General features: G+C 49.3%; 1 protein-coding gene across 4 annotated transcripts in view; it reads left to right on the top strand.

The window, feature by feature from the left end:
- Positions 1-19,032, top strand: part of hps4 (HPS4 biogenesis of lysosomal organelles complex 3 subunit 2) — a 33,533-nt gene extending 14,501 nt beyond the window's left edge. The window contains exons 3-13 of one of the 4 annotated variants that reach the window (XM_033043805.1): positions 17-160; positions 3,702-3,809; positions 5,220-5,336; positions 7,301-7,395; positions 8,510-8,582; positions 10,142-10,160; positions 12,052-12,151; positions 13,168-13,903; positions 14,729-14,858; positions 16,919-17,016; positions 18,730-19,032. In XM_033043805.1, the coding sequence (XP_032899696.1) occupies positions 17-160; positions 3,702-3,809; positions 5,220-5,336; positions 7,301-7,395; positions 8,510-8,582; positions 10,142-10,160; positions 12,052-12,151; positions 13,168-13,903; positions 14,729-14,858; positions 16,919-17,016; positions 18,730-18,966 (1,857 nt within the window). In that variant the 3' untranslated portion in view covers positions 18,967-19,032. Of the gene's footprint in view, positions 1-16; positions 161-3,701; positions 3,810-5,219; positions 5,337-7,300; positions 7,396-8,509; positions 8,583-10,141; positions 10,161-12,051; positions 12,152-13,167; positions 13,904-14,728; positions 14,859-16,913; positions 17,017-18,729 lie in introns of all 4 variants that reach the window. The other 3 variants (XM_033043806.1, XM_033043807.1, XM_033043808.1) reach the window with 3 other exon arrangements.
- The last annotated feature ends 8,226 nt before the right edge of the window (positions 19,033-27,258 follow it).

Here is a 27,258-nt window from a genome sequence, read left to right as displayed (position 1 = left end):
CCCGTCTCTCGAGCAGACCACCGCTGATCAACAAGAGTTGCTGTGCGGACAAGTAGCTGGTGTGGTGTGCTGTATTACTGAGATCTCGGGAAGTCCACCCACGCTAATCCGCTTGCGGAAGCTGAAGTTTGCCGTCCAAGTGTCGGGAGAGTACCTTTGGGTACGTACAATATTCCTTTGCATCATTGGTTATTGAGCGTAGTAATCTTCTCCATGGATTGTCACCTTGTCGTGGTGGAGAAGCTTGTGTGGACCTGAGATCCTGAGAGCGATGCCGTCTGGAGCTGTGCTCCTGGTAGGGCCACCCATGGCGGTACAGTCGAGGGGGAGGTCTCTGACAAAGAGCCAATCCAACCAAGACCTCAACGGCGGAACAGGCGGAGGACGATGGTTGACCTTAGTGGAGCGTCACAACGGCTGGGAAGGCGGATGAAGGCTGCAGCAGAAAAGGGTCTCCGGTCGTCTTGGATCCTGACCCAGATCTGTCAAGGACCGTGGGGCGGCTGTCTGTGCACCAGTCTCCTCACGTTAAACAAAGTCACGCACAGGTGTCCTCCACATAGGGAATAGCACCCTGGATGGTCAGCCATGTCTGAAGGGGGCCTAAGAAGTAGTTTATTTTTATTTTATGTTATTTAACCTTTATTTAACCAGGAGAAGTCTCATTGAGATTAAAAATCTCTTTTACAAGAGAGTCCTGGCCAAGACAGGCAGCAGCACAGTTCCACAGTTACAGACAATAATTTAAAAACAACAGAGAACATATAAATAGAGTCACAGTCAGAACATCGTCAAACAAAGCATGTACAGACAGAAGAGCCCGCTTCAACATCATTTAGAAGGGATTTAAATCTGTTTAGAGAAACCAGCTCCTTAAGTTTCAGTTCATTCTGCAGCTGGTTCCATGCGAAGGGAGCAGCATAACTAAATGCCCTTTTCCCCAGTTCAGTACGGACTTTAGGTACAGTTAGTAAGAACAAGTCCTCAGAGCGGAGCTGATAAGTTCCTGTGCTTTTTCGAGTTACATACTTCTGCAGGTATGAAGGAAGAACACCGAGGATAGTCTTATAAATAAGGATATGCCAATGATGGAGTCTGCGGGTGGACAGGGCAAACCATCCAACTTGAGCATACAAAGTGCAGTGGTGCGTGAGGGTTTTAAAATTAGTAACAAATCTCAGTGCTCCGTGGTAGACCGTGTCCAAAGACTGTAGGCATTTTGAAGATGCATTCATATATAAAACATCACCATAGTCCAACACAGACATAAACGTTGCAGCAACAAGTCTTTTTTTGGCTTCAAAAGAAAAACAAGATTTTGACGTAGTAATCCACGCGTTGTGAATAAAATGATCTTCATTAGCAAAGGTACACACAATTGCTGGGGAAACTCAGCGGGTGCAGCAGCATCTATGGAGCGAAGGAAATAGGCGACGTTTCGGGCCGAAACCCTTCTTCAGACTGATGGGGGGTGGGGAAAGAAAGAAGGAAAAGGGGAGGAGGAGGAGGAGCCCGAGGGCGGGCGGGCGGATGGGAGGGTGGGAGGAGACAGCTAGAGGGTTAAGGAAGGGGAGGAGACAGCACGGGCTAGCCAAATTGGGAGAATTCAATGTTAATGCCATAAGGACGCAAGGACCCCAGACGGAATATGAGGTGCTGTTCCTCCAATTTCCGCTGTTGCTCACTCTGGCAATGGAGGAGACCCAGGACAGAGAGGTCGGATTGGGAATGGGAGGGGGAGTTGAAGTGCTGAGCCACCGGGAGGTCAGGTAGGTTATTGCGGACTGAGCGGAGGTGTTCGGCGAAACGATCGCCCAACCTACGCTTGGTCTCACCGATGTAAATCTGCCCCCTGTAAAGACTCCATCCCCTACTCCCAATTCCTCCGCCTACGCCGCATCTGTTCCCAGGATGAGACAAAAATGAACACTTCATTAGCAAATACAGCTTTTAAACACACGCTCGTCAAGTGAGGGCTCAAGCTGACGCACGCACTGCGGGACACACCCCTGGACTGATGACGTTCTTCACCCCACAACTCCCGCCAAACTCAGTCACGTGACCGTCCCAGCTCCACTGACGAGGGTTCGATCTATAAGAGGCTCAACCACCAGATGGCGCCACAAGATAATAGAATGTACTCGCTGGAATTTAGAAGATTGAGGGGGGGATCTTATAGAAACTTACAAAATTCTTAAGGGGTTGGACAGGCTAGATGCAGGAATATTGTTCCCGATGTTGGGGAAGTCCAGAACAAGGGGTCACAGTTTAAGGATAAAAGGGAAGTCTTTTAGGACCGAGATGAGAAAAACATTTTTCACACAGAGAGTGGTGAATCTGTGGAATTCTCTGCCACAGAAGGTAGTTGAGGCCAGTTCATTGGCTATATTTAGAAATAGATAGAAATAATTTAATTGCCACACAACCAAGGTCGGTGGTATTTGGGTTGCCAGCAGCGGTACAATAATAAAGAACACAACCACATTAAAATTTAAGAGGGAGTTAGATGTGGCCCTTGTGGCTAAAGGGATCAGGGGTATGGAGAGAAGGCAGGTACAGGATACTGAGTTGGATGATCAGCCATGATCATATTGAATGGCGGTGCAGGCTCGAAGGGCCGAATGGCCTACTCCTGCACGTATTGTCTATGTTTCTATGTAAGAGAATTTGACAAGTCACAGTGAAATTCTTTGCTTGCCTACCTTGCCGAGGTATGTAAAGGGTCGCCCATAAAGGGCGTTTTAAAAAATCACAGATTCCCCCCTACCCCTCATCCTCACGGCAGTCCCACTAAATCCGGTTCCTGCATTGTTCCTGCTGTCGGGATTTTTGAAAATTGGGTTGTGATATGGATACCCTTGGAGCTCACAAACTGGAGAAGCATGAGGGGGGAAATGGCCAACCTGGAATGTAAGGTGATCAATAGATGTGTCAATGCACAGCACAGTTTAATTAAAAATAGCTAAAACTAAAACATTCTGCTGAAAAACAGGCTTCCTTATCTATTGGGGGTGAGGGGGGGGGATAGTCCTTCGCAGTTCTGTCTAGGTTCTTCTCCATTGCAAACTTGGGATTGCAGCTGTTGTTTGTCACTGTGTTTAACAGGCAAGTCTTCCAAAGGTTAACGAATTAGCTCTTTTAAGGAGTAGAACCCCATCAATGCTCTCTGCAGGGACATTGATTTCTAAGATCGACCCCAAAATGCTGGAGTAACTCAGCGGGACAGGCAGCATCTCTGGAGAGAAGGAATGGGCGACGTTCCGGGTCGAGTCTCTCCGTGACATCGATGGTATCTATTTCTTAGATACTTGGGAGAGAGATTCTCAATGCAACGTGAAGGTTAAAGTTAACCCTTGGGAAAGACAAAGATGGAAGGTTTTACGGAGACGTTGATTAATGATGACTTAGTTCAGCTCCACAAGTGGCCATTGGGTGTGATGAGGATATAAAAATGCAGTGAGTACTATGAATTGTTGAGGCTGTTTGGGTTTCCTCAAAATGTTTCCCGATGAGCCTTGATAAGGCCAATAAACCGACTTGTACAATAGACTCACCACTGATCTAGAAGCTGTTATATTTTGTGACGAAGCCTATCTGAGTAAAGTCAGATACAGGGTACGATCTAGCAAAAAGTAGAACAAAATTCCCTCCTACACTTACTATTAAATATCTATATATATGTCTTCTGTGGTCCATCATAGGTTCTTGGATGTGTGATAGATGTTCCCGATGTGAGCTGCAAACACTCTCTGGATCATCTTATCGGCGTCTTTACATTTTACAATGGAGCCAGCCAGCATATATACAAGGTAATGCTTCATATTCGTAACCCAGTTTAAAATGTCTACACAACTTTAGAGATGCAAAGCACGCAAAGAGGCCCTTCAGCCCATCGAGTCCGCGCCGACCTTCGATCACCCGTACACGAGCACTGTCCTACTCACTGGAGCACCCGGAAAAAGCCCACCGGGGAAAAACGTACAAACTCCGTACAGGTAGCTCCCGTAGTCAGGATCGAAACTGGGTTGGTTACTACAAAAAGTAGTAAACACTGCCCAGTCCATCATCGGCTCTGACCTTCCTTCCATCGAGGGGATTTATCGCAGTCGCTGCCTCAAAAAGGCTGGCAGTATCATCAAAGACCCACACCATCCTGGCCACACACTCATCTCCCTGCTACCTTCAGGTAGAAGGTACAGGAGCCTGAAGACTGCAACGTCTAGGTTCAGGAATAGCTACTTCCCCACAGCCATCAGGCTATTAAACCTGGCTCGGACAAAACTCTGAATATTAATAACCCATTATCTGTTATTTGCACTTTATCAGTTTATTTATTCATGTGTGTATATATTTATATTATGGTATATGGACACACTGATCTGTTCTGTATTCATGCCTACTATGTTCTGTTGTGCTGAAGCAAAGCAAGAATTTCATTGTCCTATACAGGGACACATGACAATAAACTCTCTTGAACTTGAACTTGGGTCTCTGGCGCTGTGAGGCAGCAACTCCACCGCTGTGCCACCCGCAAGACAATATTGACTCCGCTATCTTTAAGAGCTCTATCTAACTCTCTCTTGAAAGCTTCCAGAGAATTGGCCTCCACCGCCCTCTGAGGCAGAATTTCGCACATTCACAACTCACTGGGTGAAAAAGTGTTTCCTCGTCTCCTTTCTAAATGGCCAACCCCTTATTCTTAAACTGTGGCCCCTGGTTCTGGACTCCCCCAACATCGGGAACATGTTTCCTGCCTCTAGCGTGTCCAATCCCCGAATAATCTTATATGTTTCAATTAGATTCCCTCTCATCCTTCTGAACTCCAGAGTGTACAAGCCCAGTCGCTCCATTCTCTCAACATATGACAGTCCCGCCATCCCGGGAATTAACCTAGTGAACCTACGCTGCACTCCCTCAATAGCAAGGATGTCCTTCCGCAAATTTGGAGACCAAAACTGCACACAATACTCCAGGTGTGGTCTCACTAGGGCCCTGTACAACTGCAGAAGGACCTCTTTGCTCCTATACTCGACTCCTCTTGTTATGACACAGAGAGAGAGAGAGAGAGACACACACAAAAATGCTGGAGTCACTCAGCGGGACGGGCAGCATCTCTGGCGAGAAGGAATGGGTGAGGTTTCAGGTTGAGAGACAGAGCCGGCCTGTAGGCAGCCTGTGGTTTGGTGAACCGTGTACAGATTTTGTCTTTGCTTCCGCAGCTGCGGGAGAAAGATGCGCTGGCCCGGCAGTGGGATATCTACATGCGGCACATCCAGGAGAACAGCGGTGGGCTGCACCGCACGTTCAACTCCCTGTGGAACCTGGACCGGACTGATGTAATCCGCGGAGACTTACTGACCTTTGTAAACCAAGTCACACAGTACTGGAGTAGCTCAGTGGGTCAGCCTGAAGAGGGGTCCCGACCAAAGCTGTCGCCCATCCACCTTACATGTTCAGTGTCGTTTAGAGATGGGATTTAGATTTAGAAACAGGCCCTTCGGCCCACCGAGTCCGTGCCGAGCAGCAATCTGTCCAGAACAAGGGGGTCACAGTTTAAGGAGAAGAGGGAAGTCTTTTAGGACCGAGATGAGAACATCATTTTTCACACAGAGAGTGGTGAATCTGTGGAACTCTCTGCCACAGAAGGTAGTTGAGGCCACAGTTCATTGGATATATTTAAGAGGGAGTTAGATGTGGCCCTTGTGGCTAAAGGGATCAGGGGGTATGGAGAGAAGGCAGGGATGGGATACTGAGTTGGATGATCAGCCATGGTCATATTGAATGGCGGTGCAGGCTCGAAGGGCCGAATGGCCTACTCCTGCACCTATTTTCTATGTTTCTATGATCCCCGCAGACTTTCACTGTCCTGCACGCACACTCGGGATAATTTTACATTTACACCAAACCAATTAACCTGAAAACCTGTACTTCTTTGGAGTGTGGGAGGAAACTGAAGATAGACAATAGACAATAGACAATAGGTGCAGGAGTCGGCTATTTGGCCCTTCGAGCCAGCACCGCCAAAAAGTAAGAAAGAGGAAAAAAAGGAAAAAAGTATCTCGGAATAAAACCTGCGCAGGTCACGGGGAGAACGTACAAACTCCGTACAGATAAGCACCCCTAGTGGGGATCGAACCCGGGTCTCTGGCGCTGACTTCTTCTTGCTTATGGCGTGCACAGCCTAAAGTTGTAGGACAACTCGTTCTACTTGATGTTATGTGATTGTGCACGTCGGGTTGATTGCATTAGTCGGAACAGGGCGAACCAGGTGAAGGTTGCAATCTCCCACACCCCTCTGGTTCTGTAAGTCAGTAGATCTACCCCATCACCAATGTGCCACCCCAACTAAACATTACATTTTCCTGTTTAAGTTTACCCACACTCCTCCCATGAGTTCCTTTCTCCCTCCACCAAGGGCAGTTGATAAGGTCGGCAACGGAGAGATGGTGTAGGCCTTGGCGTACCAAGCGTTGCAAGGTTGCCCATTGGTTTGTGAAATGGTTCTGACCAACTCAATGTTGGCATTTATATCAAGAGGACTGGAATGCAAAAACAGTCGATGCTCGATAAGGCGCATTTGGAGTACTGTGAGCAAATTTGGATAGAGTGGATGTGGAGAGGATGTTTCCACTGGTGGGAGAGTCTAGGTCACAGCCTCAGAAATAATAATAATAATAATAATAATGGATGGGATTTATATAGCGCCTTTCTAATACTCAAGGCGCTTTACATCGCATTATTCATTCACTCCTCAGTCACACTCGGTGGTGGTAAGCTACTTCTGTAGCCACAGCTGCCCTGGGGCAGACTGACGGAAGCGTGGCTGCCAATCTGCGCCTACGGCCCCTCCGACCACCACCAATCACTCGCACACATTCACACACAGGCAAAGGTGGGTGAAGTGTCTTGCCCAAGGACACAACGACAGTATGCACTCCAAGCGGGATTCGAACCGGCTACCTTCCTGTTGCCAGTCGAACACTTAGCCCATTGTGCCACCTGTCGACAGAAATAAAGGGCGCTCTTTTAGAAAGGAGGCAAGGAGGATCTTCTTTAGTCAGAGGGTGGTGAATCTGTGGAATTCTTTGCCACAGAAGCCTGTGGAGGCCAAGTCAGTGGATATTTTTAAGGCAGAGGTGGACAAGCTCTTGATTAGTACGGGTGTCAAGGGTTATGGGGAGAAGGCAGGAAAATGGGGTTGGGTTGGGAGAGATCAGCATTGATTGAATGGCGGAGTGGACTAGATGGGCCGAATGGCCTAATTCTGCTCCTATAACGTGTGGATGTCTCTCTCCACCAGGTGGATCCTCTCTTGCTGCTGAAGGCTGCCCTTATTTTACAGAGTTGTCAGCGCTGCCCTGAGATTCTGGCCGGTTGCATCCTGTACACCAACCTGTGAGTCTACACTCCTCACTTTTAGTTTTGTTTAGAGATACAGCGGAAACTCCGGCCCTCTGAGCCCGCACCGACCAGCGATTCCTGCACATTAACACTATCCCACACACACACACACACACACACAGTAGGGTTAAATTATTTACACCAAGCCAATTAACCTACAAACCAGTACGTCTTCGGAGCGTGGGATGAAACCAGAGATCTCGGAGATGAAAACCCACGCAGGTCACGGGGAGAACCTACAAACTCTTGCTGCTTGCAGTGCTCCTGAAGTGGCCTCCGGTACATTGGCGAGACCAAGCGTAGACTCGGCCATCGTTTCGCCGAACGCTCGCGCTCAGCCCGCCAAGGCCTGCTGGATCTCCCCGTTGCCAACCATTTTAACACCCCTCACTGTTCCCGCACTGACCTTTCTGTCCCGGGACTCCTCCACTACCTGAGTGAGGCCACAGGCAAACTGGAGGAACAGCACCTCATATTCCGCTTGGGCAGCTTACACCCCAGCGGTATGAACATTGAATTCTCCGATTTTAGGTAACTGACCTACAGACGTCCCCTCCTTTCATTTGGCATTTGGAACACAGAAGCATGGGGGGGGGGGGGGGGGGCAGCTCCCGTGTTTCTCCCCGTGTTTGCCCTGATTCGAACTCGGAGATTTACGGTAATGGCCGCTCGTCGGTACTCGGGGCTCTCGTGGACATTTTCAAGTTGAAAAATCTTCACGAGTTCCCGTGCTTACCTGCTGTTGGCGAGTCTTCCCGAGTACCTGCCGTTAGCGTTACGAACCGCTAAGAGACGTCCCCGAGCTCCGATGTGCCCGCTACGTTCATTCTCCGTGCTTACCACGAGTTTAATTTTTTTTAAACTCGGGAGAGCTCTTGGAATGAACTCGTACCGTGGGACAGGGCCATTAAGAGCCATTAAGACAGAGACATGAACAGCAAGGGAGTGATGCAATATTGACTCTGGGCAGGCAGAAGAGATTAATTTGGATTAGCGTCTTGTTCAGCACAGATATTACAGGCTGTGCTACGCTATTCTGATGTCCTATGTCTCCCGATTACCCAGTGTCTGTACGTTAATATACTCTTTTATGTTTAAATGTTCACAGAATAGTCAGCTCTCAACTTCCACCAGAAATAACAGCCAAAATACAGGCGTACCAGCCTGGAGCGTGCAGTCAGGTGAGTTCATGAATCATTGTTTATATGGGGAGGTCTCTGTAAATACTTCAAATCAGAGATCAATTCTGTGAATAGATGGGATTTAGAGTCATAGAGGGATCGGGTTACTGAAATGGCCGACGAAAAGGCTGAAGTTCCGCATACAGCGTGGAAACAGGCCCTTCGGCCCAACTTGCCCAACATGTCCCAGCTAGACTAGTCCAACCTGCCTGCGCTTGGTCCATATCCCTCCAAACCTGTCCTATCCATGTACCAGTCTAACTGTTTCTTAAACGTTGGGATAGTCCCAGCCTCAACTACCTCCTCTGGCAGCTCATTCCATACACCCACCCACCAAAGTTACCCCTCAGATTCCTATTAAATCTTTTCCCCTTCACCTTGAACCTATGTCCTCTGGTCCTCGATTCCCCTACTCTGGGCAAGAGACTCTGTGCATCTACCCGATCTATTCCTCTCATGATTTTGTACACCTCTATAAGATCGCCACCTCATCCTCCTGCGCTACAAGGAATAGAGACCCAGCCTACTAAAGGGCCTGTCCCACTTGCCGATTTTCTTTCGGCGACTGCCGGCATCGTTAATTGACGTATCAGGTCACCGAAAAATACGCGGCATGATGATGTATGACGGGCAGTGTATTTTTTTTTTAATACTTTTTTTGGTTGCCACTGGATTTTGAAATGTTCAAAATCTTTTGGCGACACTGAAAAAATCACCAAGTGGGACAGACCCTTTAACTCCTCCCTGTAGCTCAGACCCTCCAGTCCGGGCAACATCCTCCTAAATCCTCCTAAATCATCTCTGAACCCTTTTACTTGTAATGATCTGCTTTTTTGATTCATGTTAGGGAAGATCAAGCCCCCAAACGTCCCCACTTTAAGCTCCATTTGCTGGGTTTTCCCCCACTCTAGTTTTGCACTGAACGTTATTCCCTTATCATGTACCTGTACACTGTAAATGGTTCGATTGTAATCACGTATTGCCTTTCAGCTGACTGGATAGCACGCAACAAAGAAAGCTTCCCACTGCACCTCGGTACACGTGACAATAAACTAAACTGGACTAACTTTAGAGACACAGTGCGGGAACAGGCCCTTTGGCCCACCGAGCCCGTGCCATCCAGCGATCACCCCGTACACTATGTGGAAGTGTATTCGATATGATTCCGTAGTTCCCTTTTGCCATTGTGGGCAGCATAGAGGCGCAGTGGTAGAGTTGCTGCCTCACAGCGCTGAAGACCCGGGTTCTATCCCGACTACGGGCGCTGTCTGTACAGAGTTTGTACGTTCTCCCCGTGACCTGCGTGGGTTTTCTCCGAGATCTTCGGTTCCCTCTCACACTCCAAAGACGTCCAGGCTTGTAAGTTAATTGGCTTGGTATAAATGTTTAAAAATGTCCCTAGTGTGTGTAGGATAGCGTTAGTGCACGGGGATCGCTGGTCAGCGCGGACTCGGTGGGTCAGAAACCTTTAGCAGTTGTTAGAGGGTCGCTGGAGTGTGATGTTGAATATTACTGTAAGGTGTTTACAAAGTTTAATTGGATCAACTTTTCCTTTCCAGAATCGGACCGAGACGTTAGGTAAGATTAATCTCCATTTCAATCCTTGAATTTTCATCGCACCCCACCCAGTTTCTTTAGGTTTCCTGCTCCTCTTAACACGTGCTGGAGCCCCACAACGAGAACCTCCTTGACAATAGACAATAGGTGCAGGAGGAGGCCATTCGGCCCTTCGAGCCAGCACCGCCATTCATTGTGATCATGGCTGATCATCCCCAATCAGTACCCCGTTCCTGCCTTCTCCCCATATCCCCTATCTTTAAGAGCCCTATCTAGCTCACCCTTGAAAGTATCCAGAGAACCGGCCTCCACTGCCCTCTTGAGGCAGAGAATTCCACAGACTCACCACTCTCAAGACCCAAAGAACTGCAGCCACTGGAATCCTGTGTAAATCCTGGAGTAACTCAGCGGGTCGGGCAGCATCCCTGAAGGGAATATCAGGCAGCGTTTCAGGTTGGGAGTTCCTCCTTCAGACTGATTCTGGTGGGGAAGGGGGGGGGGAGAAAGCTGGACACCTTCTTGATTAGTGCGGGTGTCAGGGGTTATGGGGAGAAGGCAGGAGAATGGGGTTGAGAGGGAGAGATGGATCAGCCGTGATAGAATGGTGGAGTAGATTCGACGGGCCAAACGGCCTAAATCTGCTCTAATAGCATGTGAATTGTTTTATCATTCTCCAGAACAAATAATCCCCCCTCCCCTTCATAATTATCGATTGACTGAATTAAATGACACAGAATGGAAATGGACCCTTCAGCCCATCGAGTCCACACCGACCATCCACAGTAGTTCCATGTTATCCCACTTTCTAATCCACTCCCTACATTCTAAGGGGCAATTTAAGGGGCCCAATTTAGATTAGTTTAATCTAGAGATGCAGCATGAAGACGGGCCCTTCGGCCCACTGACTCCATACTGACCCTCAATCTCCCGTTCACACTAGTTCCATGTTAATTACACTTTCCCATACGCTCCCGACACGCTAGAGGCAATTTGTAGAGGCCAATTAAACTACAAAACACTCTCTCTCGTCTTTGGCAAGTGGGAGGAAACCGGAGCACCCGGAGAAAACCCCCACAGGTCACAGGAAGAAGGTAGAAACTCCACACGCAGACAGCTCCCGAGGCCAGGATCGAACCCGGGTCCGGTGTCGTGAGACAGTGACTCTACCACTGAAGGGCCACTGTGTTGCTCTGATGATGAATTTCCAAGTTAGTGGAGAGTGATCTGTAGCGGAAGACTGAGGTGAACCTGTGTCTCTGGCGCTATGAGGCAGCAGCTGTGGCAGCAACAGGCACTTTGTGAATGCACTGTTCCAGTGGATGGATAGGATTTAATTTAGTTCGTTTAGTTTAGAGATACAGCGCGGAAACAGGCCCTTCGGCCCACCGGGTCCGCGCCGACCAGCGATCCCCGCACACTAACACCATCCTAAACCCACTGGGGACAGGTTTTACATTTACCGAGCCAATTAACCTACAAACCTGCACGTCTTTGGAGTGTGGGAGGAAACCGGAGATCTCGGAGGAAACCCACGCAGGTCACGGGACAGCACCCGTAGTCGGGATGGAACCCGGGTCTCAGGCGCTGTGAGGCAGCAACTCTGCCGCCGTGCCGGCCCATATTGTCTTGTTGGACTGAGTAACATTGCACTGAATGCTTGCACGCTTGTTTTTTTGCACGCTATGGATTTTTTGCACGCTTGTTTGCACGCTGTGGATTTAAGAGAGAGTTAGATAGAGCTCTAGGGGCTAGTGGAGGCAAGGGATATGGGGAGAAGGCAGGCACGGGTTATTGGTTGGGGATGATCAGCCATGATTACAATGAATGGCGGTGTTGGCTCGAAGGGCCGAATGGCCTCCTCCTGCACCTATTTTCTATGTTTCTATGTTTCTATGTTGTCTCTTCCTTGCAGATGATGCCCCATTGCCTGAGGGTGTGACAATATTAACGGTATTTGTCACCAAGGAGGAGTCTGCAGCTCTGCGACAGTATTCAGTGCAGTGGATATTTGGGTGAGTTTATAGCGGGAGACAAGCTTATCATCAGTGTATCATTCCGTGCAATAGCTTATCCAAATGGACATACGCAGCATCACACACCACCGAAACAGGCCCTTCAGCCCAACTCATCCGTGCCGGCCAAGATGTCCCATCTAAACTAGTCCCATTTGCCCATGTTTGGCCCACATCCGGAGGCTGCAGCGAATCGTCCGATCAGCTGAGAAGGTTATTGGCTGCAACCTTCCCCCCCCCATTGACGAACTGTACACTGTAAGGGCCAGGAAGCGAGCGGGCAAGATCATCTCTGACCCCTCTCACCCTGGCCACAAACTCTTTGAATCACTTCCCTCTGGAAGGCGACTCCGGACTGTCAAAGCTGCCACAGACAGACATAAAAACAGCTTTTTTTCCACGAGCAGTAGCTCTACTCAATAGCCAAAAATCTGTAGCCTCCCTTTGCTCTGGGTCTGTACTCGCTGGAGTTTAGAAGAATGAGGGGGGACCTCATTGAAAAGTACAGAATAGTGAAAGGCTGTGGATGTGGAGAGGATGCTTCCACTATTGGGAGAGTCTAGGACTCATTCGTAACTGTCACAGTGTGTCATGTTGTCACTTGTGGGCGGAGCACCAAGGCAAATTCCTTGTATGTGAATACTTGGCCAATAAACTTACTCACACACTTAGAGGTAATCACCTCAGAATTAAAGGCCGTTCCTTTAGGAAGGAGACTAGGTGGAATTGAAGAGGAGGTGACGAGATAGATAGATTCTTTAGGAAGGAGATGAGGAGGAATTTCTTTAGTCAGAGGGTGGTGAATCTGTGGAGGCCAAGTCAGTGAATATATTTAAGGCAGAGATAGATAGATTCTTGATTAGTACGGGTGTCAGAGGTTATGGGGAGAAGGCAGGAGAATGGGGTTGAGAGAGAAAGATAGATCAGCCATGATTGAATGGCGGAGTAGACTCGATGGGCCGAATGGCCTAATTCTGCACCGGCCACTGATGAACAATTTGTTGATCGTTTTGCAGGTCACCTGATAGCCCAAAGCCAGATTTATTGGAGAAGGGGAGCGAGAAACGACAGCTCTCCAGAACACTGTCGGACAGCCCGATCCCTGAGGAAGGCGTGGCGAGCGGCCCCCCTGCTTCGGAGTTTGAGACCTCCTACCTAAACGCCAACGACTGCCGGGCCCCGCCGGAGTTGGCCGGGCCGCTCCAGAATTACCAAGGAACACTCCGCCACGCGCCATCGCCACCCGTGGAGTTCGAGCGCGAGTCTTCAGGGACTGCCGACCCTCGCCCCCCGAGCAAAGCCTCATCGACCTCCTCCCCCGGCCTCTCTCGGCCTTCAGTGCATTCGGACCAGGGGCAGGGCGTGGGAGGCCCCAAACATTTTGTTGACCTCTACATGGAGCTGGTGGAGGGCACCTTGGGACGCCCAGAGACCTGTCCCGGTTGTCACCAGAAGGAAGCCTCCGCCACCTCTGCGGGGATCTGCTCCGACGATCTCCAAAGCCTGCCCTCGCACCAAGACCGGAGCTGCCCGCTGGGTCAGGCAGGCCATGGCGGTGATGTCGGAGGCCCCTCTGTAGGGTGCGGAGGAGATGGTTCGGACATTGAGCGGGCTACGTCCCTGGTTCCTGGACCCGACGACCGAGGGAACTTGGTGAGACTGTGCCTGTACATTCACACGGTAAAAGGGCTGGTGATGTCCCTTCTGGCTGAAGATGGACTCCACGCCCAGCGCGGGGCTATTGAAGATGTGGTGAGTAGCTCCTGTAACTCCTGCCGAATCAGTCGCAAAGCTAAACGATGAACAGGGGGATGAGAGGGAAAGGTATAGAGACACAAAATGCTGGAGTAAAGGCCCAGTCCCATTTCCCGAGTTACTCACGAACTCTCCTGAGTTTTCCCCTTGATTCGAACTCGGGGAATGTCGGTAGCGAGCTCGCAGGAGGCCGTAGATGTTTCGTAGCGGCTCGTAATGCTAGCCGTAGGAACTCGGGGCATCAGGTAAGTCAACATGTTCAAAAATGTCTACGAGTTTAAAAAAATAGCCCCGAGTACCTACGAATGGCTATTACCTTAATTCTCCGAGTTCGAATCAAGGGGGAAACTCGGGAGAGTTCGTGAGTAACTCGGGGAAGTGGGACAGTGTCTATATACCTTTCCCTCTCATCCCTCTCTTCAGTGGAGGCCGTCAATGGATATTTTTAAGATAGATTCTTGATTAGTACGGGTGTCAGGGGCTATGAGGAGAAGGCAGGAGAATGGGGATAGGAGGGTGAGATAGATCAGCCATGTTTGAATTGGCGAAGTAGACTTGATGGGCTGAATGGCCTAATTCTGCTCCTATCACCTATGTCCTGTTTGCACGCTGTATCTCTAAGCTAAACTCCTCTGAGGAGCACATTGAGATACAAAAATATGCAGATCTCGTTCGACCCCGGTCACCGCTAAAGTTGCCGTGACTGTGCCTCACCCGCGACCCCGATCTGCTGGGTCTGACATGTCTGAGCAAATGGCCATCGCATTTATACAGCATCTGCTGATTATCTACAGACTCTAATCACCCCTGCCTCCTCCACAGTACCACAGCTCTCTGGCGTCTTTAAATGGGTTAGAGGTGCATCTGAGTGAGACTCTACTCAGCAAGGGTTTCTGCAACCTACTGGGCTTTAACTTTGCACACTACGACTGCATTCAACATATACTCACAGGTCAGTATATAGCTGTGTGTCTGTGTACATGTGTGTGCCTGTATGTGTGTGTGTGGCTGTGTGTGTCTGTGTACATGTGTGTGCCTGTATGCGTGTGTGTGTGTGTGTCTCTGTGTGTGTCTGTGTACATGTGTGTGCCTGTATGTGTGTGTGTGCCTGTGTGTGTCTGTGTACATGTGTGTGCCTGTATGCGTGTGTGTGTGTGTCTCTGTGTGTGTCTGTGTACATGTGTGTGCCTGTATGCATGTGTGTGTGTGCCTCTTTGTGTCTGTGTGCATGCGTGTGTGTGTCTGTGTCTGTGTGTGTGCGTGTGTGTGTGTGTGTGTGCGTGTGTGTGCGTGCGTGCGTGTGTGTGTGTGCGTGCGCGTGCGTGCGTGTGTGTGTGTGTGTGTGTGCGCGTGCGTGCGTGTGTGTGCGTGTGTGTGTGTGTGTGTGTGTGTGTGTGTGTGTGTGTGTGTGTGTGTGTGCGTGTATCCATCTGTATTTCTGTGTGTCGCTATGTGGGTGCCTCTGTGTCTCACTGTGTGTGTCTGTCTGTGTGTGGGTTTAGTGTGTGTAACCTGGTAGTTAATAATGTAGGACTATTTAAATGGGAGGACGATAGTCAGTGCCGGCTCGATGGGCCGAAGGGCCTGTTTCCTTGCTGTACCTTTCAATAATCCCATGACAGATCCACATACTAGAGGCTTCGTTTAGAGATACAGCACAAAAGCAGGCCCTTCGGCCCATCGAGTCGGCACCGCCCAGCTATCCCTGCACACTAACGCCATCCTACACGCACTAGAGACAATTTACAATTATACTGTGCCAATTAACAATGATAAAGGAAACAGGCCATTGTTAGCTACCAATAGACAATAGGTTCAGTAGGCCATTCGGCCCTTCGAGCCAGCACCACCATTCAATGTGATCATGGCTGATCATCCACAATCAGTACCCCGTTCCTGCTTTCTCCCCATATCCCTTGACTCCGCTATCCCTAAGAGCCCTATCTAACTCTCTCTTGAATCCAGAGAACTGGCCTCCACCGCCCTCTGAGGCAGAGAATTCCACAGACTCACAACTCTCTGTGTGAAAAGGTTTTTCCTCGTCTCCGTTCCAAATGGCTTACCTCGGTACACGTGACAATAAAACTGACACCGGTAAAAATGAGTACGGGTGTCAGGGGGTTACGGGGAGAAGGCAGGAGAATAGATCAGCCATGATTGAATGGCGGGGTAGACTTGAAGGGCCTCCATTGGTGGACTGTACACTGCAAGGGCCAGGAAGCGAGCGGGCAAGATCATCTCTGACCCCTCTCACCCTGGCCACAAACTCCTTGAATCACTTCCCTCTGGAAGGCGACTCCGGACTGTCAAAGCTGCCACGGCCACAGACATAAAAACTGTTTTTATCCACGAGTAGTTGCTCTACTCAACAGCCTCAAATCTGTAGCCTCCCTTTGATCTGGTATTTTGTTGGTTCACATGCTTGATCAATGGTGTTTTATCATTAATGTTTTATTATTATTAATGTTTAGTGTTTTCTGAGTCATTCGTAACTGTCACTGTATGTGTCATGTTGTTACTTGTGGGCGGAGCACCAAGGCAAATTCCTTGTATGTGAATACTTGGCCAATAAACTTAATAATAATAATAATAATAATGGATGGGATTTATATAGCGCCTTTCTAATACTCAAGGCGCTTTACATCGCATTATTCATTCACTCCTCAGTCACACTCGGCGGTGGTAAGCTACTTCTGTAGCCACAGCTGCCCTGGGGCAGACTGACGGAAGCGTGGCTGCCAATCTGCGCCTACGGCCCCTCCGACCACCACCAATCACTCACACACATTCACACACAGGCAAAGGTGGGTGAAGTGTCTTGCCCAAGGACACAACGACAGTATGCACTCCAAGCGGGATTCGAACCGGCTACCTTCCGGTTGCCAGCCGAACACTTAGCCCATTGCGCCACCTGTCGTCTTACTTACTTCTGCTCCTGTCACTTATGAAGTTATAATCCATCTCTTCTGTGGCTGCATAACCACTGCTCTGATTTTTTTTTTTAAAGCTCAGCTCTCTCCTGGGGTACAAAGGGGTCAATTTCTTCGAGCGACAGCGATGATGCACACGGACTTGAACCTCAACAGCGGTATTCGAGAGATGACTGTCAGGTACGCAGGAGGGTATTTGAGAGCGTCAAGTGTGTTTTATTGTCCCGAGCACCAACGAGCGGAACAAGGTAGACAAAAGTGCTGGAGAAACTCAGCGGGTGCAGCAGCATCTATGGAGCGAAGGAAATAGGCAACGTTTCGGGACGAAACCCTTCCGGGTTTCGGCCCGAAACGTTGCCTATTTCCAGAAGGGTTTCATCCTTCATGCCTATTTCCTTCGATCCATAGATGCTGCTGCACCCTGCTGAGTTTCTCCAGCATTTCTGTCCGCCTTCGATTTTCCAGCATCTGCAGTTCCTTCTTACGTAGAAAATAGGTGCAGGAGTAGGCCATTCGGCCCTTCGAGCCTGCACCGCCATTCAATATGATCATGGCTGATCATCCAACTCAGTATCCTGTACCTGCCTTCTCTCCATACCCCCTGATCCCTTTAGCCACAAGGGCCACATCTAACTCCCTCTTAAATATAGCCAATGAACTGTGGCCTCAACTACCTTCTGTGGCAGATAATTCCACAGATTCACCACTCTCTGTGTGAAAAATGTTTTTCTCATCTCGGTCCTAAAAGATTCCCCCTTATCCTTAAACTGTGACCCCTTGTTCTGGACTTCCCCAACATCGGGAACAATCTTCCTGCATCTAGCCTGTCCAACCCCTTAAGAATTTTGTAAGTTTCTATAAGATCCCCCCTCAATCTTCTAAATTCTAGCGAGTACAAGCCGAGTCTATCCAGTCTTTCATATGAAACTCCTGACATCCTAGGAATCAGTCTGGTGAACCTTCTCTGTACTCCCTCTACGGCAAGAATGTCTTTCCTCAGATTAGGAGACCAAAACTGTACGCAACACTCCAGGTTCTTAAACAAGGAGCGGAACAATGTCACTCTAACTTGCGAGGAAAGGAACTGCAGGTGTGCTGGTATAAATCGAAAGTGCTGGAGTAACTCAGCAGGGGCAGGCAGCATCTCTGGAGAGAAGGAATGGGTGACGTTTCGGGCTGGCTTTTCCGGCACGTTGACACAGCAACACAACGGAATTAGGGCGACAGGGTATAGTTCCCGACCCACGGCGCCAGAGACCCGGGTTCGTTCCCGACCTCGGATGCTGTCTATATGGAGTTTGTACGTTCTCCCCGTGACCTGCGTGGGTTTCCTCTGGGTTTTCCAGTTTCCTCCCACATCTCAAAGACGTGCGGGTTTGTAGGTTAATTGACTTCTGTAAATTGTCCCTGGTTTGTGTGGGATAGAACTAGTGGACGGGGATGATTGCCGGTCGTGCGATGGGCCGAAGGGCCTGTTTCCACGCCGTATCTCCCGTCCTATTCCTCCAAACGTACTGCCTGACCCGCTGAGTTACTCCAGCACTTTGTGTTTAGACAATGGACAATAGGTGCAGGAGTAGGCCACTCGGCCCTTTGAGCCAGCACCGCCATTCAATGTGATCATGGCTGATCATCCACAATCAGTACCCAGTTCCTTTCTGAAACACCACCCCTTTCTCTCTGTGACTGTGTGGGTTTTCTCCGGGTGATCCGGAGTCCTCCCACACTCCAAAGTGTGAAGGGGGGTGGATGAGAATGTGGGACAGCATTCGAGGCAGGGGATCAATGGGCGGCCTGGTCTCGGTGGGCTGAAGGGCCTGTTTTTCCCGTGCCGTATCTCCAAATTTAAATTCTGCCCCAGCCATGAATAACCCTTGCCTCTTCCTCCAACAGGAATGCCTCCACCGCCGTGTACAGTTGCCGCAACCCGGCCCAGGAAACCCACTTCCAATATCTCGCCACTCCCGCCCGGAACTCCGGCGCTCCCAACCCTCACGACAGTGCGTTTTCTTTGCCGGGAAGAGCCAAGCAGAAGCTGCTGAAGTACGGAGTGAACTTGCTCTGAAGATGGGTCCGTACTTGAAACGCCACCTGTCCCATGTCCTCCAGAGATGCTGCCTCACCTGCTGAGTTCCTCCATCTCAAGATTCCAGCATCTGTAGTTCCTTGTACCTCCAGAGATGTTGAGGGGACCTATTGACTTACTCCAACACTTTGCACTCTATGCAAGATTCCAGCATCAACAGGTCCTTGGGTCTCCAGAGATGCTGCCTGACCTGCTGTATTCCTTCATCTCAAGATTCCAGCATCTGTAGTTCCTTGTACCTCCAGAGATGTTGAAGGGACCGATCGACCTACTCCAACTCTGCAAGATTCCAGCATTTGCAGGTCTTTGGGTCTCCAGAGATGCTGCCTCGCCTGCTGAGTTCCTCCATCTCAAGATTCCAGCATCTGTAGTTCCTTGTACCTCCAGAGATGTTGAGGGGACCGATCGACTTACACCAACACTTTGCGTTCTACGCAAGATTCCAGCATCTGCAGGTCTTTGTTCAGTGAACAATGATGGTTCTGTGTCTCTAGAGATGCTGCCTGATCAATTGTTCCTCCAGCACTTCTTATTCTGCACAAGATTCCACCACATGCAGTTACTTTTTTTTTACAATACAATGATACAATTTATTTATACAATTCATTGAGGCTCAAACGAAATGTGGTTTCTGCAGTTATACACACAAGTAGAAGAACCAAGACACAACACAATATTCACAAACATCCATCACAGCGAATCTCCTCCTCACTGTGATGGAAGGCAAAGTCTTATCAAAGTCTTACTGTGCCTCCAGAGATGGCGATGAACCTATTCAGTTCCTCCAGCACTTTGCATTCTCTGCAAGATCCCAGCATCTGCAGTTCCGCCTCATACCTCCATTCTACTGTCCCCCAGTAATGTCGGTCTCTGAGATTAGACTGCGGTTTTAAATGAACAATTTTCTAGTGCTTTTTATAAAAAAAACAATGGCAAAATGGAGAAAGATATAGCTTTTTTTTTTTAACAATGTCCCCTCCATTTACAATCGTTACTTGGGTCTCGGAGGCTACCTCGATGTTTCTCCGCTTAGATTGAGCGATTCCTGGACAAGCCTAATAATAGGCTTTGGTTTTGTTCAGGGAACACTTCAGAGAGGAGATTGATATCAGATATCTCGATGGAGCTGAACCAAGCTTTCATAAGTCACAGGAGCAGAATTAAGGTCATAAGACATAGGAGTAGTATTAGGCCATTCGGCCCATCGTCTACTCCGATGTTCGATCATGGCTGACCTATCTCTCCCTCCTAACCCCATTCTCCTGCCTTCCCCCCCCCCCCATCACCTCTGACACCTGTACTTTTCAACACCATTCGGCCCATCAAGTCTACTCCGCCATACATTCATGGCCGATCCATCTTTCCATCTCAACCCTTCTCCTGCCTTCCCCCCATAAGCCTTGACACCCCTAACTACAGACGCAATGCATAATCATTGTTGGAGCAGTCGAGAGGATCTACTGGGAAACCTTCTATGCAATGGACCACTGGGTCAAGCCTAGTACAGTAGGTTTATGTTCACAAGCTCTAGGAGCAGAATTTGGCCATTCAGCCCATCGAGTCTACTGCCCCATGTCTACTGCCCCATGTCTACTGCACCGCCAGCAGCATAATCAAGGACCAGTCGCACCCCGGTCACTCCCTCTTCTCCCCTCTCCCATCGGGGCAAAAAGTACAGAAGTGTGAAAACGCACACCTCCAGATTCGGGGACAGTTTCTTCCCAGCTGTTATCAGGCAACTGAACCATCCTATCACAACCAGAGAGCAGTCCTGAACTACTATCTACCTCGGACTATCTTTGATCGGACTTTACTGGCTTTACCTTGCACTAAACGTTATTCCCCTTGTCATGTATCTGTACACTGCAAACGACTCTGATTGTAATCATGTGTTGTCTTTCCGCTGACTGGTTAGCACGCAACAAAAAGCTTTTCATGTACCTCGGTACACGTGACAATAAACTGATCCTGAGTTCATTCAATCACGGCTGATCTGTCTCTCCCATTGACTCGGTGGGACGAAGGGCCTTTTCCCATGCTGTACCTTTCAATCAAACATGTACTGACTGGCAACATCAATGCTGGTCCACAAATGAACAACCTTTTAGTCTGAAGAAGGGTTTCGGCCCGAAACGTCGCCTATTTCCTTCGCTCCATAGATGCTGCTGCACCCGCTGAGTTTCTCCAGCAATTTTGTGAACATTTTAGTCCCTGTGAGATGGTAGCAAAGGCTGTGAACCGTTTAACCTTCTTTTTCCCCCTCTAAAGACCTCCTAGACCAGGGGTCGGCAACCTGCGGCCCCCGGGCCGAATGCGGCCCCTAACCCGAAATCATCCGGCCCGCAGGCGGATTTTTCCCCCCGTAATCATCCGGCCCGCCGAGCGCTTCCCCGAGTAGCGGGCGAGCTCTGGCCGCATCGCATCCTGCGCAAAGCCGCCGGCACGGCCCAGCACCTTCTGTGAACACGTTTAAGAAAGAACTGCAGATGCTGGGAAAATCCAAGGTAGGCAAAAATGCTGGAGGAACTCAGCGGGTGAGACATGCGAGGATTGCACGAGGCTGCCTCACCCGCTGAGTTTCTCCGGCATTTTTGTCTACCTTCTGTGAACACGTGACTTGATGCCTGCCTGCCATCCGGGGCGGGATCCACGCGTACACGTGATAGATGTGGCCCGCCACCCGCTCACAGACGTGCGTCCCGGCCCTTATGCAGAACAAGGTTGCCCACCATGGCCATGGCCTAATTGCCCACTATCGAGTTTAGTTTAAAGATACAGAGTGGAAACTGGCCATCCTGTCCATCTTCCACGTTTCAAGTGTTGACCTCGCTGTGATCGTCCGCCCTGAAATGGACGCAAGCTTCCGGCGACCATCAGTGGGAGCCGTCACTTGTTGCAATAGACGGTGGTAGCAGAATTAATCAAGTCAAGTCACTTTTATTTCTATAGCACATTTAAAAAACAACTCTCGCTGACCAAAGTGCTTTACATTGGTGGAGGTACTAACGTTATGCAACACTGGTTCATAGATTAAGTACATACATAAATACATATACATAGCCCTCACTCAGAAGACGTCAAGAAAGGCTTGAGAGTAAAGATGAGATTTTAGCTCAGGATACGTCCAACTCCAGCCCCGCAACGTGGACGCTTCTGCTACTGGGCCATCGGCCCACCTAGTCCACTCCGACCATCGATCGATCGATCGCCTGTTCACACTAGTTCCATGTCCTCCCACCTTCTCATCCGCTCCCTACACACTGGGGGCAACTTAGTTCAGAGGTACAGCATGGACACAGGCTCTTTAGTCACGAGTACCCTCGTTCACCCGCACACTAGTTCTGTGTGACCCTAGTTTCATGTTGTACACACTAGGGGCAATTTACACGAGCCAATTAACACAAGTCTGAAGAAGGGTCTCGACCCGAAACGTCACCGATTCCTTTTCTCCAGGGTTGTTGCCTGACCCGCTGAGTTACTCCAGCATTTCATAAGTGATAGGAGCTAGAATCAGGCCATTTGGCCCATCAAGTGGGGCAGCCACGGTGCTGCTGCAGTAGAGCTCCTGCCTTACATCGCTTGCAGCACCGGAGACCTGTGTTCGATCCCGACTACGGGTGCTGTCTGTACGGAGTCTGTACGTTCTCCCTGCGATCGCTTGGGGTTTCTCCGAGATCTTCGGTTTCCTCCCACACTCCAAAGACGTGCAGGTTTGTAGGTCAATTGGCTTGGTATGAATGTCAAACGATTGTCCCTAGTGTGTGTAGGATAGTGTTAGTGTGCGGGGATCGCTTGTCGGCGCGGACTCGGTGGGCCGAAGGGCCTTTTGCCGCGCTGTAAGTGTTTGACGCCCTTACTAATCAAAAGTCTACCAATCTGCGCTAAAAATACCCAATGACTTGGCCTCCACAGCCGTCTGTCGCGATGAATTCTACAGATTCACCACCCTCTGACTAAACAAATTCCTCCTCGTCTCCATTCCAAAGGTACGTTCTTTTAATCTGAGGCTGTGGCCTCTGGTTCTGGGCTTTCGTATTACTGGAAACATCTGTTAACGCCCGCCCCCGCGCCGGAATAATAAACGTCAGACACTGGCGCTCATAGTAAAGGCACAACTTTATTACGCTAGCGGGAATGGGAGAGTCACTGCAAGTATGGTTGCACGCTTGCCAGCTCCTCATGCTCCCACTCATGGGCGGAAATCGCTTTTAAAACATAGAAACATAGAAAATAGGAGATCTTCGGTTTCCTCCCACACTCCAAAGACGTGCAGGTTTGTAGGTCAATTGGCTTGGTATGAATGTCAAAAGATTGTCCCTAGTGTGTGTAGGATAGTGTTAGTGTGCGGGGATCGCTGGTCGGCGTGGACTCGGTGGGCTGATGGGACTTTTTCTGTGCGTCATTAAGACAGAGAGCTTCCAGCTTCATGAAACACAGAAACAGTCCCTTATTTAAGATGGAGAGAGTGCAGAGAAGATTTACGAGGATGTTGCCAGGACTAGAGGGTCTGTGCTATAGGGAGAGGCTGAGCAGGCTGGGACTCGATTCCTTGGAGTGCAGGAGGACGAGGGGTGATCTTATAGAGGTGTATAAAATGATGGGAATAGATCGGGTAGACGCACGGAGTCTTTTGCCCTGAGTTGGGGAATCGAGGACCAGAGGACATAGGCATAAGGTGAAGGGAAAAATATATAATAGGAATCTTTTTCCACACAGTGTATGGAACGAGATGCCAGAGGAGGTAGTTGAGGCAGGAACTATCCCAACATTTAAGAAGCAGTTAGACAGGTACATGGATAGGACAGGTTTGGAGGGATATGGACCAAATGCTGGCAGTTGGGACTAGTGTAGCTGGGACATGTTGGCCGGTGTGGGCAAGTTGGGCTGAAGGGCCTGTTTCCACACTGTATGACTCTATGATTCAATAGGAACCTGAGGGGTAACTTTTTCCACTTAGTATATGGATTGAGCTGCCAGAGGAGGTAGATGGAGCAGGTACTATAGCAGCATTTAAAGGTCACTTTGATAGGTACATGGATAGGGAAGGATCAGTGTTAAAGGCCAAATGTGGACAAATGGGACTAGCTTATAGACAATAGATGCAGGAGTAGGCCATACGGCCCCTCGAGCCAACACCGCCATTCAATGTGATCATGGCTGATCATCTACAATCAGGCATCTTGGTCGGCATGGGCGAGTTGGGCCGAAGGGCCTGTTTCTGCGCTGTATGACCCTTAAGTTCTGCTCGCAGTAGGCTTTGAGCCAAATACTGAGGGCACAGATGCCTCTGGTGAACTACCTGCTAAATCCTGTCTTTAGATCGAATACTTTGACTTTTAGATACAATATTTTAATGTCACATTAGACAAGTCACAGTGAAATTCTTTGCTTGCCTACCTTGCCAAAGTGTGTAAATAGTCCCCACATTAAGGGCCTGTGGAATGATGGGAATGCTGGGTTTTCCCCAGGCTCCTGACTAGGCTTCAGTCGGAGGGTGGTGAATCTGTGGAATTCTTTGCCACAGACGGCCGTGGAGGCCAAGTCAGTGGATATTTTTAAAGCAGAGATAAATAGATTCTTGATTAGTACGGGTGTCAGGGGTTACGGGGAGAAGGCAGGAGAATGGGGTTAGGGGGGAAGAGATCGATCGGCCATGATTGAATGGCGGAGTAGACTTGATGGGCCGAATGGCCTAATTTTGCTCCTATCACATACAAAGGCTGCAGGGAAGAAGCTGTTCCTGAACCTGGACGTTACGGTTCTCGGGCTCCTGTACCAACTTCCCAAAGGCAGGGGTGAAATGGGTGCGTTGCCCTGGGTGGTGTGGGTACTCCAGCACTTTGTGTCTTTTTTTCCCCCAAACCAACTCCTGCGGTTCCATGTTTCTCCAGGATGTGTAGCTGGCCGGGTCTCTTCTGTGGCCTCACTATTGTCCTTTTTTACCGGTTCTGGTTCGGAGAGGACTCTCAGCCTTGTTGAGGCTGAGCAGTGGCTTCAGCTGTCCCAGCCTGACAGGTGCCAAAGACAATGCTGCATTGTCTAATGTTTTCACATTATGCACTAATCCTGCACTTTGCAGCAAGCAATCTCGATGAATGCAGTTTCTGCATGACAATGAAGTTTTGCTGGGCCTTAGTTTAAAGGGCAGCAGGATTAGCTGGGGATTTTAGGCTCCTCAGCCTTGAGACCATTATCACCCCATTATCCCCCCCAGCTAAGGGCTGGGTTTTATCCATCTGCATGTGAATGGTGGCTTTTCCAAAGCTGGTTGTACACCTCTATTTCTCCAGGGGCCTGTTCTTACCGGCTCCAAGTTGGAAACCAGTGTCGACTGTGAGTTCTTTAAGAAGGAACTGCAGATGCTGGAAAAATCGAAGGTAGATAAAAATGCTGGAGAAACTCAGCAGGTGAGGCAGCATCTATGGTCCTGGGATGTCAGGACTTTCATATGAAGAAAGACTGGATAGACTCGGCTTGTACTCGCTAGAATTTAGAAGATTGAGGGGGGGATCTTATAGAAACTTACAAAATTCTTAAGGGGTTGGACAGGCTAGATGCAGGAAGATTGTTCCCGATGTTGGGGAAGTCCAGAACAAGGGGTCACAGTTTAAGGATAAAGGGGAAATATTTTAGGACCGAGATGAGGAAAACTTTTTTCACACAGAGAGTGGTGAATCTGTGGAATTCTCTGCCACAGAAGGTAGTTGAGGCCAGTTCATTGGCTATATTTAAGAGGGAGTTAGATGTGGCCCTTGTGGCTAAAGGGATCAGGGGGTATGGAGAGAAGGCAGGTACAGGATACTGAGTTGGATGATCAGCCATGATCATATTGAATGGCGGTGCAGGCTCGAAGGGCCGAATGGCCTACTCCTGCACCTATTGTCTATTGTTTCTATTACGGACAATTGTTTCACATTGATACCAAGACAATTAACCTACAAACCAGTGTACGTCTTTGGAGTGTGGGCGGACATTGAAGAACTCGGAGAAAACCCACGGGGAAACTCCACACAGACAGACACCACCCGAGGTCTGGATCGAACCGGGATCTCTGGCACTGTGCCTCCGAGAAGGAAGCTGGCCTTGTGTAGAATGTCAAGCTGGGGAAATTGCCAATAGTGAACTCCAGTCTGTTTGCAGTCCAGTTTTATCCATTGATAAGTAATGCATCCTGCTAAATTCGAGGTGAGCAACGTAATGAATGACAGGATAGAGTACATTTATGGACTGTTTTCCCATTTAAAAGGCAATTTTAATATAATTTTGAGCCAATTTCCTTCTTGGGGAGAAGATCTACACAAATGGAGATGTTGGCTTCAACAGTCTGCCTTCAAGATTAAATGAATGTAATTGTAGTTTTCTGCTGTATCTAGTCCCTGGCTAGAACCAGGACTCTCTTCCTTTGCAGTCAGTTGGCTTCAGATGCAGTGATTTAATCACAAATCCACGTCTCAATTCTGACAGCTTTGCTCCTCTGTAGAGTTGCTGCCTCGCGGCGCCAGAGACCCGGGTTCGATCCCGACCACGGGTGCTGTCTATGCGGAGTTTGCACGTTCTCCCCCCCCCCCCCCCCCCCCCCCCGTGACCTGCGTGGGTCATCTCGACGAAATCTTCAGTTTCCTCTCACACTCCGAAGAAGTACAGGTTTGTAGGTTCACAAAAATGCTGGAGAAACTCAGCGGGTGCAGCAGCATCTATGGAGCGAAGGAAATAGGCAACGTTTCGGGACGAAACGTTGCCTATTTCCTTCGCCCCATAGATGCTGCTGCACCCGCTGAGTTTCTCCAGCATTTTTGTGTACCTTCGATTTTCCAACATCTGCAGTTCCTTCTTAAACAGGTTTGTAGGTTAATCGGCTTGGAATAAATGTAAATTGTTCCTGGTGCGTGTAGGATAGTGTTAATGTGCGGCGATCGCTGCAGACTCGGTGGCACAAAGGGCCTGGGTCCGCGCTGTATCTCTAAACTAAACTAAAGTAAGTAAATTGCTATTATCAGGAAACTGAACCATCCTAGCAACAAGAGAGCAGTCCTGCTATACAACTATATATCTCATTGGAGACTCTCGGGGGAATCTCTGATCGGACTTTATCTTGCACTAAACGTCATTCCCATTATCAGATGTCTGTACACTGTGAACATGTGTTGTCTTTCCGCTGACTGGTTAGCACGCAACAAAGGCTTTTCACGGTACCTCGGTACACGTGACAATAAACAGGGCGGCAGGGTGGCGCAGCGGTAGAGTTGCTGCCTTATAGTAACACGACACCCGGGTTCCATCCCGACTCCTGACGGAGTGCGTTTTCGGTTCTCCTCCCACACTCCAAAGGCGTACAG

The sequence above is a fragment of the Amblyraja radiata genome, chromosome 25 (genome assembly GCF_010909765.2).
Source record: "Amblyraja radiata isolate CabotCenter1 chromosome 25, sAmbRad1.1.pri, whole genome shotgun sequence".
NCBI classification, from domain to species: Eukaryota; Metazoa; Chordata; class Chondrichthyes; order Rajiformes; family Rajidae; genus Amblyraja; species Amblyraja radiata.
The sequence above is the reverse complement of the archived record's forward strand: the minus strand, read 5'-3'. Positions and strand labels throughout refer to the sequence as shown.